General features: G+C 34.8%; 2 protein-coding genes across 2 annotated transcripts in view; both read left to right on the forward strand.

Moving 5' to 3' along the window:
• Positions 1-9,048: 9,048 nt before the first annotated feature.
• LOC122090766 (adenine phosphoribosyltransferase 1-like) lies at positions 9,049-13,483 on the forward strand. Its single transcript, XM_042660479.1, has 6 exons — positions 9,049-9,288; positions 9,601-9,711; positions 10,251-10,343; positions 11,077-11,226; positions 12,438-12,496; positions 13,235-13,483. Exons 1-6 carry the CDS (start codon positions 9,207-9,209, stop codon positions 13,292-13,294), a joined length of 555 nt encoding a protein of 184 aa, XP_042516413.1. The 5' UTR covers positions 9,049-9,206; the 3' UTR covers positions 13,295-13,483.
• Positions 13,484-14,968: 1,485 nt separating this feature from the next.
• The window catches only part of LOC122090764 (adenine phosphoribosyltransferase 1-like), a 7,811-nt gene continuing 5,040 nt past the window's right edge, over positions 14,969-17,739 (forward strand). Inside the window, exons 1-2 of the mRNA XM_042660478.1 lie at positions 14,969-15,265; positions 17,390-17,505. Coding sequence (XP_042516412.1) covers positions 15,010-15,265; positions 17,390-17,505 — 372 coding nt within the window. The 5' untranslated portion in view covers positions 14,969-15,009. The remainder of the gene's footprint in view (positions 15,266-17,389; positions 17,506-17,739) is intronic.

Below are 17,739 nucleotides of genomic sequence, written 5' to 3' on the forward strand. Positions count from 1 at the left end.
CCCCCCCCCCCAAAAAAAAAAAAATCAATGATCTCTCACCTTTTTATATACATCTTAATGGTATATAAGAGTATCATGTTGGGATTCTTTTTCATAGAATCATATGAATAACCCCATTGGTGTTAGAATACAAAAGTCATAAACCAATCATAAAAGATTAACCATGGGTATAGTCCCTAAACCAAGAACACACAAACATGTGGATTTACCCCATATATGATAATCGATAGGAGTAGAAGAATACCTGTGTGTAAGTTTAGACGTCTCATAAGTATTGATCACGAATCTCTCTCCTATGTGCTTGAGGATCAATCCTATGAATATTATAACAAGGAATTACACAATGGAGTCCCATCCGTTGAGATCTTCCGTAGCCTTTCACCCACTACTCTTGTGAAGGGAATTCCTGCTTCCAAAATCATGAAGGTGTTAAAGTGATGGCTGTAAGGATCTTTCGCTTATATTTATAATAGAATCCCTAAAACCCTAATTCATTCTCATAATGGATTGGGCTAGGAGTTTCCTAATCATAGTACGTCTATTATTGCTTGGGTCAAATGGATCAATCGGTATCAGTTAAGCCCACATAAAAATCCTAACAATCTTCCACTTGGGCTACATTGATACTAATGTATTTTCATTGATACCTGACCAAATAATCCCAAGATTGAACACCATTTAAACAAACTTTGATTCATTCAATAATCTCTATTGTTGAACAATAGTAGAAAATACACATCAATATATGGCATATAACTATCTAATGTTATAAATAATAGAAAATTACCAATCCAAATCGCCTAGAAACATATATATATATATATATATATATAAGGAATTGATATTATACCCGTGATCACATGAAATATACACTTTCTTATAGGTCATTTCCTGATCTAAAGATCAGCCTACCTTGAAAACCTCACAGGTAGTAAACTTTGATATTAATCAACACTTAGGCAAATCGTCATTTTCTTAAATTAATATCTTACTTTGGCATACCGCCATAACTAACCATCACTTCCATAAATTTAGGTTAAATACCATCATAAATCACAAACTTTGACAAACCACCGGTGGTTAATCACCACTACCATGGATTTATGTTAAATATCACTATAAATCACAAACTTTGGTTAAATACTGCTATACATCATGAATCCTAACGAAATACCGTCAATTACTTTGACTTATAATCAATTATTTTAGCTAAACACTGCCAATAAACTTTAGCAGGCACAACCGTTAAATTTTGACTTTTATCACCATAATATCTTTGGTTAAATGAGATCATAAAACTCTTACTAACCAAGCATATCAAAAACCTCAATAACACTAATGTCATAAAACATGATTCTTGAGCACTTTATCGATAAACTTGGATGACATCACCTTTGGACAAATATCATATTTACCTTGAAAAACACACAATTGAACTGAATGTACCACTTTGATGAGTTTCACTCATTTCGATCATGTTTTTCACATTTGAGATGAATATATGTACATAAGTGTATGATTTAATGTGTTTCTTACATAACTAAGGACAACACAAACAAATGAAACATAAATGTACATAAATAATTTAGAGAAGAGGATTTAAGATAAAATCATTCTAAAATTACTCCAAAATCATTATAAACTTAATAGGGTAACAAAATTATTTCTATTTTCCCTTTAATTGTGCTTTGATCAACAACACCTATTTGGATTCCCTAAGAGCTAAAACCATATCAAGTAACCCAAAAATCTGAGGTATGAAACATACACATCAAATAATTGGACTACAAAATGTAATATGTCCAACTAGCAAATAAACTATACAAGAGTCACAACCATAATTACATTCCTATCATTTGGGCTAATAATGCATTGATCATCTTGTAAATCTAAATTTACTTTGAAAATATAATTACTTTTGTCACCTATGGGCTTAGAAACCTCTAAGTTACAGTCATTTTCATACATATATTTTCTTTAACTTGAGTAACATCACTTTTGAGCAAATGTCACAAACTTTGCTGTGCTCGAAAAAATTATGAAATAATAGGATGTGCCACTTTGATGGATTCCACTCAATCATTTTATAGCTTCCTAAAAATGTATTGTGCAACATAAAATATGCAGAAGCTCATACCAAGTTTAATTCTTACATATTTATCCAGCATAGGATGTTTCAAACAAAACATACAAATACAAAATGACATGAATGTGAATTTACTATATATTTCAGTCATAAATAAATTTTTAATAACATGATAATAATAAATTAATGTAAAACTTAAAATAGTTCTTGTGCATGAAAAACAATATAGTATACTGAATTTATCCTCCCACTAGCAATCTAGTATGCCAAATTTATCATTTCACTGGTTGAGCCACATAAAACAGCTTAAGGTCCATAATTCTATCACCCCACTTAGTTTGACCAGTCATAAATTAATCCATTTATTAGAGAACATAATTCGTTAAATGTAACATACATAAAAACAAAAGAAAATCAAACATTTTTATCAATTAATATTTATAAATAGGTTTTTAAAGAACATTAGCATTGTTTCAGAACTTGGTATTGGATTGATCAAAATCGATACTAATCCAACCCAATCAATCTGAATTGATTCAATCGGAATATAAAAATAATACATTATGGTCATAGTTATGAAACACTTATCCACCCTATTGCCATTGATCAACATTCAAACCTTTTAGGATAAAAAAACTTTGCTTTGAAAGTATAATACCAAACTATTAATTTGGTTTTTCTAGTATAGAAAACAAAGTCTTTAAAGCAAATGTAGACCTCTATATTCTCAAACCACTTTTAAAGACATTCAGTTTAATGATTCAACTCAATGAAGAATAATTCATTTAATATATAATTAATGCATATAACATCAATAAAATTAAAACCAATATTATATCACTAACCGTTAAACGTAATCAGAGAGTCAATCGAACTATATTCTTAATCTTTGGATCTGGAATGCATTGGTCTACTCAAAAACTATAATAACTGAGCTCTTCAACTTAAAAAATTACTACCACCTTTGATTGAATAGCAACTTACAGGTTAAGGTCTACCTATAGTACACTTGCATTTATGCTATCTTTGATAATGTTGCCTTTGGGCAAGCATTACCTAATTTCTGTCAATAATTTTTTATGTCTTTGAAAATAACACAAAACATTTGAGTTGCAAACATATTGCAGTAATCTTAGATTTTACCACTTTGATATGTTCTATCTATTCCATTACAATAGCTTACAACTACACCTAGCAGCTTAAATTTGTAAGTTATTTAAACATGAACTAAATATCATTTTACATATAAAAGAATAAGCATGTAACTATTAGCAAAATAAACATTACAATGCTCAATTATTAATTATCAATTACTTCATTAGTATCAATCGGAACTACATTCCTGACCTTTGGGTCTGAAACATATTAGTCCACTTAAGTTTTTGTTATTATTGCGAGACTTCTTCTAACTTTCAAAAATTACTGTCATCTTTGGATGGACAACATTCTCTAGGTTGATGTAATTATCTATTGATAACCTGTATTATGCATAAACACTAAATTGAGGGTATCGTACTAAGAATTCAAGGTTTGTAGTTGTCCCATAAATGTAAAATCCTTGTTCCCAACCTTGATTTTCACTTTAGTTAGCGAGAAATATGGCTGACAGCAACTTTGGAACAAAAACCCTTTAAAAAATCGTGTTTTTTTGAAAAATTATCCATCTTGGCCATTATATGACCGTAGCGCACTGTATCGATACATACCAATACTCACCGATACGTACCGATACTCACCGATACGTACCGATACTCACCGATACTCACCGATACGTATCGATACTCACCGATACGTACCAATACATACTAAAACGTACATTTTACCTCAATTTTATATTTTTCATAAAGTCGTATCGAGGCATATCGTATCGTATCGATGTGTATTGATGGTATATTGATGCATATCGGTATGTATTGTAGGATATATATCGATACGAAAGGATTTTAAAAATTCAATGTATCGTATCGGTGTGTATCGTATCGGCCGGCTAAATTTAAAATACGTATCGGAGGGTATCGTATCGGTATCGGAGATACTTAAAACCATGCATACTTGTAATTTATACAAAATAGACTATAAAAGTTGATCAAAACTAGGCTCATAATATATTAAAATAAAGAGCATGAAAAACTGAACTCAACATAAGAAACCAAGGTGAAAAATTTCTCACCATTTACCCGTACAAGCCATTTGAAGTTACAGAAAAAATGGGTGAAAATTAATCTGGTTTATGCAAACCAACCGGTCCGGTCTAATTAAATCAACCGATTCGACCCAAGTGGTCCAACTCGGTTTGGGTATATCAATACCGGTTCTTTTCAGATCAAAATTTGGGTATCCGGGTCAGGTATCCGAGTCACAAATTCAGGCCTTCAGATCAAGTGATCAATGACCCGATCAACCTTTGACCTAGTCAACCAGGGTTGGATCATGGGTTGATCCACTGCATCATCAGGTTAACTCTGAAACACTACCAAGTTAACCCGACGAAAACTTTTTTATATATTTTTTTTCTCCCTCCTCCGGTAGTCGATTTTCAGCAGAGCATGCCAGTGGATCCTATGGTTTTTGGTGACATGTGATACATCGTTGCGATCGTCTTCTCATCCTCTACAACTTTCATGAAGAAATTTTTTCGATTTGGGATTATTAAATTATGATAAAATTATGATTTTCATGATTTGAGATCCAGACAATATACAAAATATATTTTTCTTTGATTTTTTCTTGATTCTAAGACCATAAGGGTTGGCTCTGATACCAATTGTTGGGATTCTTTTCTATAGAGTCATATGAATAACCCTATTGGTGTTAGAATACAAAAATTATAAATCAATCATAAAATATTAACCATGGATGTAGTCTCTAAACCAAGAATACACAAACAAATATGTGGATTTACTGTGTAAGTTTAGTAGTTCCATAAGTATTGATCACGAATCTCTTTCCCATGTGCTTGAGGATTAATCTCATGAATATTGTAACAAAGAACTACACAATGGAGTTTCATCCGCTGAGATCTTCTGCAGTCTTTCACCCACTACTCTTATGAGATGAGTTCATGCTTTCAAAATCATGAAAGTGTTAAAGTGACGGTTGTAGGGACCATTAGTTTATTTTTATAATAAAATCCCTAAAACCCTAATTCATTTATACAATGGATTAGGCTAAAAGTTTCCTAATCATAGTGAGTCTATTATTGTTTGGGCTCAATGAATCAACCAGTATCAGTTAAGCAGACATAAAAATCCTAACGTATCCTCCTCTTGGATCTTGCAAAAGTGGGGTTTCATGGCCATATGAGCTCACGACACATAGAGTAGCCCAGTACGAATGGCTTGTTCAATTTCAGGCCACTAGTTGTTGATACACCTTATTGAGGCTCTATTAGTAAAAGTCAAAAACCACAAATAGTTGAGCAGATCGGAGATGAAGATATTGAAGCATCTGTCTCAATCCCATTGTGTTGTTATATTTGGGTGGGGAGCTCAAATAAAAAGACAAATATTGTTCATCATGTTCTCGTAGTCACCGTCCATATGCAAGTGAGATTGATTTTTTTTTTTTTTGTTTAAATGTCAAAAAATATTTATATGTTCTACCCTAACGGTTGTATAGAAAAAATATAATTTAGATTAATCACATGTCAAATTTAAAATTTTAATTCAATCAAATATTCTCTTTGATAATGATCAATATCCTATATATTTCTATGCATGTGTATGAGTAGTCATGACATTGCTTTATATTCCTCCAACTTTAAAGGAAAAGAAGCATAAAAATGGATGACTAAGATTTCTCTTGTGAGTTTTTAAAATCTCACCTCCCATTGTTACATGGGTAACTATTATTTTTATATTTTTAATTTGTGTTTGATACAGATCAATACCACTCAATTTATATCGACATTATTATGGTAATAGTGATAGCCAATACAAGCACTGATATTGATACTTAAAACAATGATAAAAGCATACGGATGAAATTTCCTAGTGTAAATTGAGAATCTCTTAAGCTACTACATCAAGAAATGAATTGTACCAAGAAAATATAAGGGTGCGAGTTCCGTAATGAAATTGAACCTCCAATAATGCAATCATGAGATCGCACATCACGGAGGATGAAGAGATTCTCTCTTGTCTATTCTTTCATCTTAGGTGGGACATGCTTCTCCATAATTTTTTTTTTTTTTTAAACTCCATAATATATTATTAACATGTGAAAAAGGAAAATTAAGAAACATCTACTTGACATTAGGTGAAGAGTAATGGACATCTGTTTTGATATTAAAGGTATCCAATGGTCAAGTTGGAGATCGCAGCCCACATAATACAATACACATGGCAAAATGTATGTGATCTCTCTCTTCTTCTTCCCTTTTTTTTTTTTTTTTTTAAATATATATATTATATATATTTATATATTAAAGTTGGTCCCATAATTTATGTGTATTTTTTAATTTTTTTTCTAATAGTTTCATATCTACTAATCGAATTGAGTCTTGACTTGATTCATATGTGGGTTGCCCACGTGGGCAATTAAAGACCCCATATGTATGAAGGTGAAAATTTATTCGGCTATTTCCACAAACCTATCCAACAACAATTTATATCATTGTTGAGGGAACTCCTCCACCATGGCTTAAGAAAACTCGGCCCTCTTTTTTTTTTCTTTTGGGGAGGTGGAATGAGGGTAACACAGTTAGTTTAAAAAAACACAATATTAGATTAAGTGTATCAGTCGATCCACGTCGATATCAGCCATACTCGATATCATCACCAGCCCGATCCTGCATCAGTGGAATAGTTCTTATTAAAGGTAAATTTATTCAAAAAAAAAAAAAAAAAGAGTATTACATGCATGCGTGTCTCTTGCCTAGAAAAAAGTGGATGCAAAAAAATTACGTTGCCCTCTGTCTCATGTGCTAAAGATGGTATGCAACTATCATGCAATCGGGTAGCTTTCTTTTACCCATAATTTTTTGCTAAAATTAAAGACAAAACCATCCATGGAGGAGCCAGGAAGATGACAACGGCTACTCATGGATTTCCTCAATCGTAAGTGTTTGGCTTCACGAGAAAAAATATGCCATGGATTGTCTTTCTTTTCCCAATTACGTATCCAACTTTTGGTTTAAACAGAAAGCTTGAATCTGCACGAAAAAATATCAAGATGGAGTGAAAAAAAAAGGCACTTTCCAAAAGCATCAAAACAAGAGTTTGAGAAATCAAATTTATTTATTTATTTTTTTGGATTCAAACAAAGAATATGAAAGACCCATATACATGATATCCGACTTATAAATTGATTGTTTTTTTGGCAAAGCCTCTTTGACTATAGATTTAAAAGCATCCTAAACATTTACCGTTAGGTTTAATTGTAAAATTGGGGTAAAGTGAATAATTATCCATCTCTAAACATAGAGGTATTAAAGCTCTATTTCAAGAAATTAATAACGATCTGAATTCCTTTTTCAAAAACATTTCGATTTCTTTCTCATCGCTCCACACCACGTCCACCTTCAAGTTCATCTTTCTCACTTTCTTCGTTCTTTTGATAAGCCCTATAGTCGCCGCCTTACCATTTTCTACTATCAACAAGTAATTTACCTGACATAAGATACATTTTCCTTTGAGAATAGAACACATTTATCTTCTTTTCCTTTTTACTCTTCTAGCTAAGTCTTCTATCTTTTTTTCTTCTCATAACCCTTATTGGATCCTAATGGTTCTGATTCTAGCCAGTTCTATTTAGTTTTTTTGGTTCCAGCTTATTTTTAAATCAGTTCCAAACTTAAACTCATAACCATCTTATTTATTAATGGAATGATCCAATTTCGAGTATTAGTTGATCGATTCTGGTTTCGAATCCAAATTGACACCTTCACTATTGCTAGTGACAAGAGTTGTTCACCTACAATTCCTCACATTTATTTGTTAACCTGATCACCAAACAAACCCTTCATATTTTTCATTCTTTCAACCAAAATCCCTGCTCCACTTGGCCACTTAAGGCCATTTTTTTTTTTTCATTAAGATTAAGATTGCTACCGGTTATTGTACAATGGTGTGTGGGAGTTTCAATTCTTTCACCAACCCTTCACATCAATGCCTTAATTCGGAATATGGCCCAAAAACTATCAAGGGGTCAGGATTTTGATCTAGCTAGCATGTAAAGTCAGGCCAAGCCTTCAACAAGTAGGGCCTAATTTTAATTGAATGGTCTAAGTGATATTATCAGATTTGGTTGTGTTTAATATGAATTCTTATAATGGATTTTATGTCAAAAACGAGAAAATATAGAAGAATCGGGCTTCAGAATACATTCTAGACCCAAAATTTATTCCCAAAAAACATACCAAAAAAGATTGTATTCAGGAAGATCATAATGTACATAGTTACCTTGCTTCGCGAAGAGACTGTTTCTTAATAATGCATACCAAACACAGAGGAGAAGCTAGAACCCACCAGTTCTATTTAATGTTTTCCTGTTGGAGATTGAGAATTGGGCTCTAGACCCAATGGTGGGACAGGATTCATGATTCCTATTCCCAAACCCAAAGATATGGTAGTTTAGAGGTGCAACAAGTTGGGGCGGGGCTTGAGCTTTACGGAGCGTGGCCCAGAGAAAAAGCCCAAGCTTGAGGTGGGTTGGGCCCGATTTTTCGACACTTTTCTTGCTTACAAACACAGATTTGAACCAGTCTTTTTGTTTCAGGCCTTAATGTGAAACCTGGCCCATAGACTGGAATATCCCAACCCACGCCCAAAATTTGGTTGGCCATCCATGTTTTTCCTTCCAATGGACAATGACTCAATGGAATCTTTGTGTCAGAGAAACGGTCCAAGAGGAGCAGAGCCGTACAACATTTGCAGTAAAAGCAAATCAAAAACAGAAAAAAAGGAGAGAGAGTGGAAGAAAGAAGTTAAAGGGTAATAACTCCAAAGTTGAAACTTGAGACCCCCACCACTCCCCCTTGGGACATAGTCTCTACCCTAATCATAGTCCCTTTTCTTCATCTTCTTCGTGGGTGGGTGGGTGGTGGTGGTGGTGGTGGTGTAGAGAATAGATACTGGTGAGTGGGTTTCTCGGTCCTCAGTGTTTCTGCAGAAAAAGAGAAATGGCTTCCGAGGATGGCAAAGATCAACGACTTGAAAAAATTGCTTCTGCGATTCGGGTCATTCCTGACTTCCCTAAGCCTGGTAAATGCTGCCCATTGGAGTTTAAATGTTATTGATCCACCTATCTTCCATTTCTTGACTCTGTGGTTTCTAACTTTGCTTTTAGCCTCAAACTAAACTCGTTTTCATATGGGTTTTCTACTATGAAAGTTTCAATATAGCCCATTTTGTATTTTCAATTATTTTGTTCGTATAAGCATTTGCAGAGCTCGTTTGAACATTCCAGCCTGTTTATTTGATAAATTCTTTGGGGGATTCATGCTTTAATCCTGGGTTCATAACCCTTTTTAGGCTTTTGATTTGATAAACTCTTATATGGTTTTGTTCCTTCAGGCATCATGTTTCAGGATATAACGACTCTGCTTCTTGACCCAAAGGCATTTAAGGACACTGTTGATTTGTTCGTGGAGAGATACAGAAGCAAGGACATTTCCGTTGTTGCAGGTTATCGCTTTAATTAATTGCCTCTGAAATATTTCCGTTGCTCTGCTGCCTACACCTATGAATAAAATCCCCTATCAAATTCATAGGTGAGGCAGAACTGGTCCTCTTTGGTCCTCCTATTTTACATATTTCCGATATCTTATCCAATGTCTTATGGGTGAGAACAGAACTGGTCATTTTGTTTGAGGCAGTTATTAGGTTCCCTAACTGAACCTTTAGGATGTAAGAGAAGCTCTGGCGAAAAATGTCATTTTTGGAGTCCAAGAATGATAGAACATTGGAAAAATTTACAAGTCCGTCCTGTTGGTCGATCTCGTATTCTCAAAACTAAGACTACCCGGTGTCCTAAGTGATTGATATGCAAGCTCACCACTGAGTTCTTAAGACATTGTCAGTTGCTAACCATGTTAAGGTTTAGTAGCTAGTTAGTCAATCTTAAACTTTGTCACCTGTTGATTTTTTTTCTTGAATTCGTTTCTGGTAGAACTAATTTTTTTCGGGTTTATTCTGTGTTTGACATTGATATGAACCCGTTACAGGAATTGAAGCACGAGGTTTTATATTTGGGCCTCCTATTGCCTTGGCTATTGGAGCAAAATTTGTCCCAATGAGAAAGCCCAATAAATTGCCTGGTATATTGCTGCATCCATTTCTCTTTTGTATCTTAGTTTCTTATGTTTCTGACAAGCTTTTGGGTCATTATGGAAGTATATGAATGCTTGTTTTATTGATTAATTCATTCATTCATTCATTCATTCATTCATAGTCTATATGCCTATTCTTAGACTCTATGAATTATATTTCTTTTTGTCCTATGCCTTACAAAATTGTCTAACCAAACCGATAACAAAACCCTTGATGTATAGGTTCAGAAAACATTTACGTTTAATAACACCGATAAGGAGAAAATTTGAATCACAGAAAGACAGCAGGAACTGTTCCTCTTTGTGTTTGACCTTAATTGGGAGGAATCCTTATCTGGTCTTTATATGTTGCATATTGTGTAGGAGAGAGGTGCTTGTGTGCATACCTATTGGCAGTTTATTTTCAAAATTTAGGCTGTTTGTTTCAACGTAAAAAATACAAGAGTAAAAGAAGAAAAAAGTTGCTTTTGACAAGCCAACTTGATAAGCTTATCAGTTACAGGGGGGTTGTTCATTTTATGCCCAAAGACTGAAAAATGTAGGGAACTTGAAATTTCCTCCTCCTTTATTTTACTTGCAGGCATTTTGCATCAAAACAAATGGATTTTTAATGTAAAATCCTTGTTCATTTACTTCATTTACTCTCCTGATGATTTTATTAAAATGGGTTTTACCATGAATTCTTCTTGTTAAATATTAATGATCTTGGTATTTTTATCAGGGGAGGTTATTTCAGAAGAGTACTCTTTGGAGTATGGAAAAGACAAAATGGAAATGCATGTAGGAGCCGTACAGGCAGGAGAACGTGCCCTTATTATTGATGATCTCATTGCAACTGGGGGTACCCTTTGTGCAGCAATCAGGCTATTGGGTAATCCATTATTGCTTGTTTTCAGACATTGGACAATTTAGTCATCATTAAAAACCATTAGCACATTGTTCTTGGGAAGTATTAGTCCCCACGACCACCACCGCAAAAAATTTCATTCTGTGGTATCAATCGTTCTTGACTTGATTAAAATCTGTTCTACCATTTATGCTGTTATCACATCCATTACTGTATCATCGCCTAATTATAAGACTTATCCTATAACCCACTAAAAGTCTCAAGGACTGGGGGAAACATCTCCCCATTGCAGTACTCCTTCAATTCTCTGAGAAGACAAAAAAATAATGGCAATTTCATTATCTACCCCTCAACTTGAAGTTTCTCGAAATCTTACACCATTTGCTTAAGTTTCTTGAAAACCTAGGCTATTCCAATTACTCACAAAAGACCCAAGTTTTAGCAACATTTGTAGGTCGACCTCTTAATTCAGCTCAGCCTTATCCCAACTAAATGAAGTTGGCTACATGGATTTTTTTCTCCAGTCAGCTTTATTCAAAGCCACCCTTGTTACTAATCCTAAGCTATCCATGTCTTTCCTCACCACTTCTCGGAAGTCCATTTTAGGCCTACCCCCACTAAGGCTAACCATAGGAATTGTTGGCAAGGATTTAAATCTCACTGCAGGTTGGATCAGACGTGGCGATTCCTATCCAGTCTGGCACTGGCCAATACTGGAGGGACGATCCGGGAGATTGGTATCAACTGATCCACCTATCTGATCTCGATACTTGAACCTTGATAATTACTGTTATTTATGAGTTCTTTTATTTTTATAATTTTTTGGTCCCAGCCTAAGTTATTCATCCTTTTCCATTTTGTCTTGCCTTGAGGCTTGTGTGCTGGCCATTTTACCTTACTCCCTATGCATATCTGTTCTTACTGTGTCTTAGAACTCTGAAGGATGGACCAACTATTGTTAATGCTTCGTACACTTTATGGGAAAGGTTTCCAATTATCTTACAATAAGTAACCATTTGAATCTCACATGATGTGGTTTTATCATGTTATCATAAGCTCCTATGTCCAGGGTGAAGAGCGATCACTATTTGTATGATACCTACTTGTTCCTTGGTCCTGCTATCTGGCTGCAGTTCTTTTCTTTTGTTTATTATGTTTCAACAGCATTGATCTGAGAGAAGAAATTCTTCATTCCAATATTTTGGTCCTATATTTTTATCTTATTTTCACTGCAGAACGTGTTGGGGTGGAGGTCGTTGAGTGTGCATGTGTCATAGAATTGCCAGAGCTAAAGGTATGTTCCTTGTAGTGCATCTTCTTGCCATGTAATTTAATTGGTACCATGCCTGGTGTCTTTTTCATTGTTTTGATTGGTTGAAATTAATGAATCCAATATTATTTATTTGTTGGCAAAATTTTCATTTACTACTTTTCCAATTCAAATGGCCGAGCGGCTATAGAGAACAACCCTTAGAAGCAGCTGAAGTTTTCCCACTAAGAGTATAAGTATGAGTATGTGGGCCACTTGCATTGAGATTTCCGAAACGTGAAACAAAATAACCCCTTTTGAGTTTTGGTTGATGGGATTAGTCGTAGAAGCATACTGTGAACAAAATAGCACCTAATTTGTTGAACTTCCAGCACCAGATAACTAGAAATAAGAAAGAAATGTGGATTCCTGACATTTGTGCCATTAGACTGTCCTTGAGCACAAATATGGATATATATGTTGAGACGCTGGCGTTGAGGATGAGGAGCCAGCATAGTTGTTATGGCACCAAGGCGAGTGCCACATATTACATTCCAGAGCCAGTAACTGTAGGTTTCAACGTTTCTAAACTACCCTTTCATGTAGCAGTTCGCACACTAAATGAAATTCTATATTGAACTACCCTGTCGTGTGGTAGTTCTCGTGCTTTTGTTAAGACTATTAATTCAATCTTTACTGTCACCATGTTCAGGTAGCCCTTAAAGTACATTTTGTTTTATTCCTTTTTTTTTTTCTAGTTGATTTTCACTTTGCTCATTGCAGGGCCGGGACCGACTAGGAGACAGACCATTATTTGTCCTTGTAAGTGCAAGTGGAGTTTAATGGGAGTCTGTACTAGTACTAGACCTTTGATGTTGTTCACTCTCATAAGCCTTCATTGCTAGAGTTCTTTCTAGCTTGCTTGTTAGGATACTTTTATTGGAGAAGAGAAGCTTGGTAATGCTTATTTTGGACTTGAGAACAGAATGATGATATTTGATTCAATATTTAAAAATGAAAATTATTTGGACCCGGAGAAAGTGTGGGTAGATCAGACTAGATATTGTGGATTGAAAGAAATACTTAAAACTAAACTACCTTGTCCCCAAATTACAAAGAATGCAACTTATCTCTATAGCACATTATTAATTTGGCAAGAGAACGCCACTCGCTTGTGAGGCCATTGCGCCAGTGAATAGATTAATAGGAGGTTGCACGGAGGCATCTTCAGTGTATAGGGTAGGGGCAGTGTAGTCTTTTTGTGTATGCCTGTGTCTAAGCGTAGACACATGCAAGCGGGTAGTTTTCTTTTTACCTTATCACATATATGACAACCTTCATCCATTGTTCATCACATAACAAGAAATCATGACCTTCGATTGGACCTAGTAGTGCCTTTTGGAAGTGTAATATTGCAATTGCGACTCTTGGATGAATAGAAATGGTTTGAATTGATCATGTGTCTCTTTGTGTAATCTAGGGATTCTCTCAAGTCTCAATGCTCTCAAAATTCTCAATGTTCTATTTTGTCACTTGGGGTTTTATTATGTTAATTATGTTCGGATTGAAACTTGACATGCTAGCGAGGGATCTAGCATTCTATCTATTTGTAAAATTCAACCTCATCCATTTGTCACAAGTGTCGCATTATTGATAAATATTATTTTTTCTTTAAGAAAAAATTCTTTATTGAAATGACCATTATTTAACTTAATAGATCTTTCTTATTCACCACCAAAAAAATAAAAAAAAACTGAGGAATTGATGTTTCTTTGTAATTAAATTCCTAGTTGAAGGATTTTTTTTATGCTTAATTCATTTTGAAATAAAGAATTAAATAAGATCACATTAACTAGTTGATCTTGATCTAGGAGTTTTTGAATGTGCAAGTTTGAGAAAACACCCAACCAACCTAGAGTAACTGGCACAGTTAATTAACATTTATGACCATTTACAACTTGATTACCCGTGTAAGCTCATTTAGTAAGATTATAGTCCATTTAAAAGCTTACTTGTAGTGATGTCAATGGATAGTCAAAATCTGCAATCGATTTTGCATTCGTATCTGGTCATAGGATATCTGGATTAAAATCTGAACAAATTCAATCCAAATTTAATCCGCATTCAATCCATTTACATCCTTACTTATTTGACCAATTAATTCCTCTAAAGCTTGATTACCATGAACCCGATAATAGACCAGCAACCAACCAACCGTCTAAAGGTGAAAACTGAAAAGCTCAATGGGTTCATACCTCTCCTCTCCTAGGTTTTAAAACTAGGATTGAATAGGTCAAACCAAATCGAATTGATATCGGTCAAGAGACTCAAGACCGATCAAATACTGATCCTTTTTTTTTTTTTTGGTTAGGACCGATCAAATACTGATCCATTAGTAAAGTTTAAGCGTAAAAACATCTTAATAGAGGGGTAAATCCGTCCAATAACAAACGATCCGATACCTATCCGAATCGGTATCGATTGAGACCGATTCCAATATTTAAAAGCTTGATCTCCTCGGTGAATAGCGCCTTCTCTAACTCAGTGTAGAGAAGACAATGGCGACGTCTCTGATCTCTTCAGTCGCAGCTCCAGTCTCAGTCTCATCCTCCACTGTCGATTCTCGTTCTGGTTCTGGAATTGGCGTTCCTAGAAATTCATTTCTTTCTGGCACTAAGCTTTTTTCAGCATATTGTCCTCCTTTCCCCAATTTGAGAGGAAATGTTGCCCAGAGATCTTCGATTTCCTCCGTGAGCTCATTCGATCACATACCCAAAAGGTTCAGAGAAGAGACTGAGACTCTCAAATACGGATGTGAGTCTTGATTGGAAACCCATTTTTGCAATTTCATTTAGTTATTGGATTATTTGTGTTGCTTTTTGTTTTCAATCCTTCTCTTTCTGGAGATCAATTGTGTTAATCTATATTTGATTGGGATTTTTATGTTATCTCACAGTAAGCGATCATTCTTTCTAAGTGTACGTGATAGTAATTTTAGTGAACTTGACTCTTACTGAATGGTATTATATCATGAGAAGCCATCTCCTAAGATGTTTACGCATTTACTGTAGTGAAACAACCATATGTAAGTGATCACCAGAGCCTGCACCTGATATTTTTCTCTTTGCAGCAGCATTAGATGAGAGGACAGTAAATGAAATTCTTACCCTCGTCCTCGGATCCTAGGTCCTAGCTCTCCAAAAAAAAATCTCCTACTATAGACTACTTTATTCATAAAGGGGTGTTGCTTACCTGTTTTCATGTTTAAAAAGATGGCACAAGTCACAGCTGACGACCTCCTTATCCATCAGTGATTCGTCAAGGGAGCACAGATGTAGGATCTTTGTCAGAACAACTAGAAAATAGGTTATATTCCCAATTCAAACTGGTCTTTTTTGACATCAAAACCCTCCCTAAAACCCCTTCAATCCCTCTGCTTCATATCAGGTCTAAAATTAGGTTGGGAGCAACAACTCACAGTATGTAAACTAGGATTAGAGCTTGAATTGGAGCTGTGGGTTGGAAAGTAAAGGGAAAGGGACCTAGATTAAGGGGTGCAACTCCAAGAGTATGGATTTCTATGGTGGTTTTAGATTTCTGGTGTTTGAAATGCATCAGTTTCATTTTTTATTTTTATTTATTTATTTTATGTGTGGGGGTGGGGCAGGTAGTAGTTTTTATATTATGTGGGTACTAAATGTGAACGTACTAACTAGAGGTACAAGTCGAATGGTCTAAAAGGATAAGTAAGGCTTTCTTGACTCAGCTCAGTTGGATGGCTCTCTTTTCTCAACTCAGAAATCTCTAATCAAAATCTGGGAATGATATTTCTCTTTTGAAGTTAGCTTGTGGCTTTCAACAGAAATAATCCATCTTCTTTTCGAGGAGGTGCTTGTTTTGGATATAAAGAGGATATTAATACAATTATGGATCTCTGATGCAAGCAGGCCCAATGATCAAATCTGTTATCAGGTTTGAGATAAAGGAAGCATCTGCATTGTTAAAAAAATATATCAGATCGATGGAAGGGGAGGAAAAAGAGATGAGATTGTTCTGTTTGGAGGAAGAAGAGAGGAGAAGAAATCAAGTTTGAGATACCAATCTCGTATACATTGCTCAACAACACCGAAACTCTTAACTCATATTCTTTACTCAAATCATCTCCGATTGATGTGGCTTATATTAAATATATAAATCTTCTAAAATTCCTAAATTGATTCATAAAAGGACTCCTAATCACACTCACACACTAAATAAAGTTAATAAACTCAAAATGGAACTCTATATAGTTATTAAGTATTCTAATATAACTTAAACACTTAACTATTAATCCCCTGTACTAATTGTATCCCTACTTTATGGGCCTATAAATTAGGTCCATTACAAACCCAAAAAAAAATAAAGGCCCGACTATAGTGAGACTACCCAATGGTCAATTTTCAACCATTGGACTGCTAACTGCTTACACATAGGCTTCTATACGGCTTAATGTCTGATTCAACTGCATCAGACATGCTCTTTTTAGTTGTTTACTCTCTGTAGGTTTGAAGGCATTTGTTTCAGGATCTTCGTATGAACTTGGGTGTGAAATTTTGAATCAAAGAGAGAATATATACTTGGCTTCTTTGATGGAAGGTTTCAAAAAGTATTTCAGCCTTTCAGATCTGCTTCATGTCGAAGTTAACCACTACACTACCGCTTCCCAATAATGTGCATGCACTCATGCTCATATCTATTACAGCACAGCCAGTTAAAAAACTATTCAGAAAGACAAGTATAAGCTCAGTCAAAGGTTGACAAGTAGCTCCTGTTCATATGTATTATTTCAGCTTTAGATTTTTGTTCTGTATTGGATATTTGTGATATTATCTTCCTGAAAATTAAGAATGCAGAATAATGTAATGCTTCCTCAACAACTCTCTTGGTTGCTATGTTCAGTGATGGACAATAACAAAAATGCTCCAAAATACCTTTATGGTCTTACTCCTTCACAAATGGACATGTTTATGACAGAAGATAGTCTCATTCGGAAACAATCAAAAAAAGTCACAAAGGTACTCTCTTTCAACATAGCTGTCTAATTTTCATGTTAAAGCTTTGATGAACTATGTGACAGTCCGGGACTATTTATGTATGATAGTTCAAGAGTCTACTGTATGGTCTATAAAATCAAAATTAATGATGCAGTAGCACTTTTGTGGCTAGACCAGCATGACCCAATCTGGAAATCCATATCGAGAAGAACCAGATCCAAATCTGGTTTTGGTCCCATAGGAGTATTTAGGAAT

Source organism: Macadamia integrifolia, chromosome 10 (assembly GCF_013358625.1).
Source record: "Macadamia integrifolia cultivar HAES 741 chromosome 10, SCU_Mint_v3, whole genome shotgun sequence".
In the NCBI taxonomy this organism is placed as follows: Eukaryota; Viridiplantae; Streptophyta; class Magnoliopsida; order Proteales; family Proteaceae; genus Macadamia; species Macadamia integrifolia.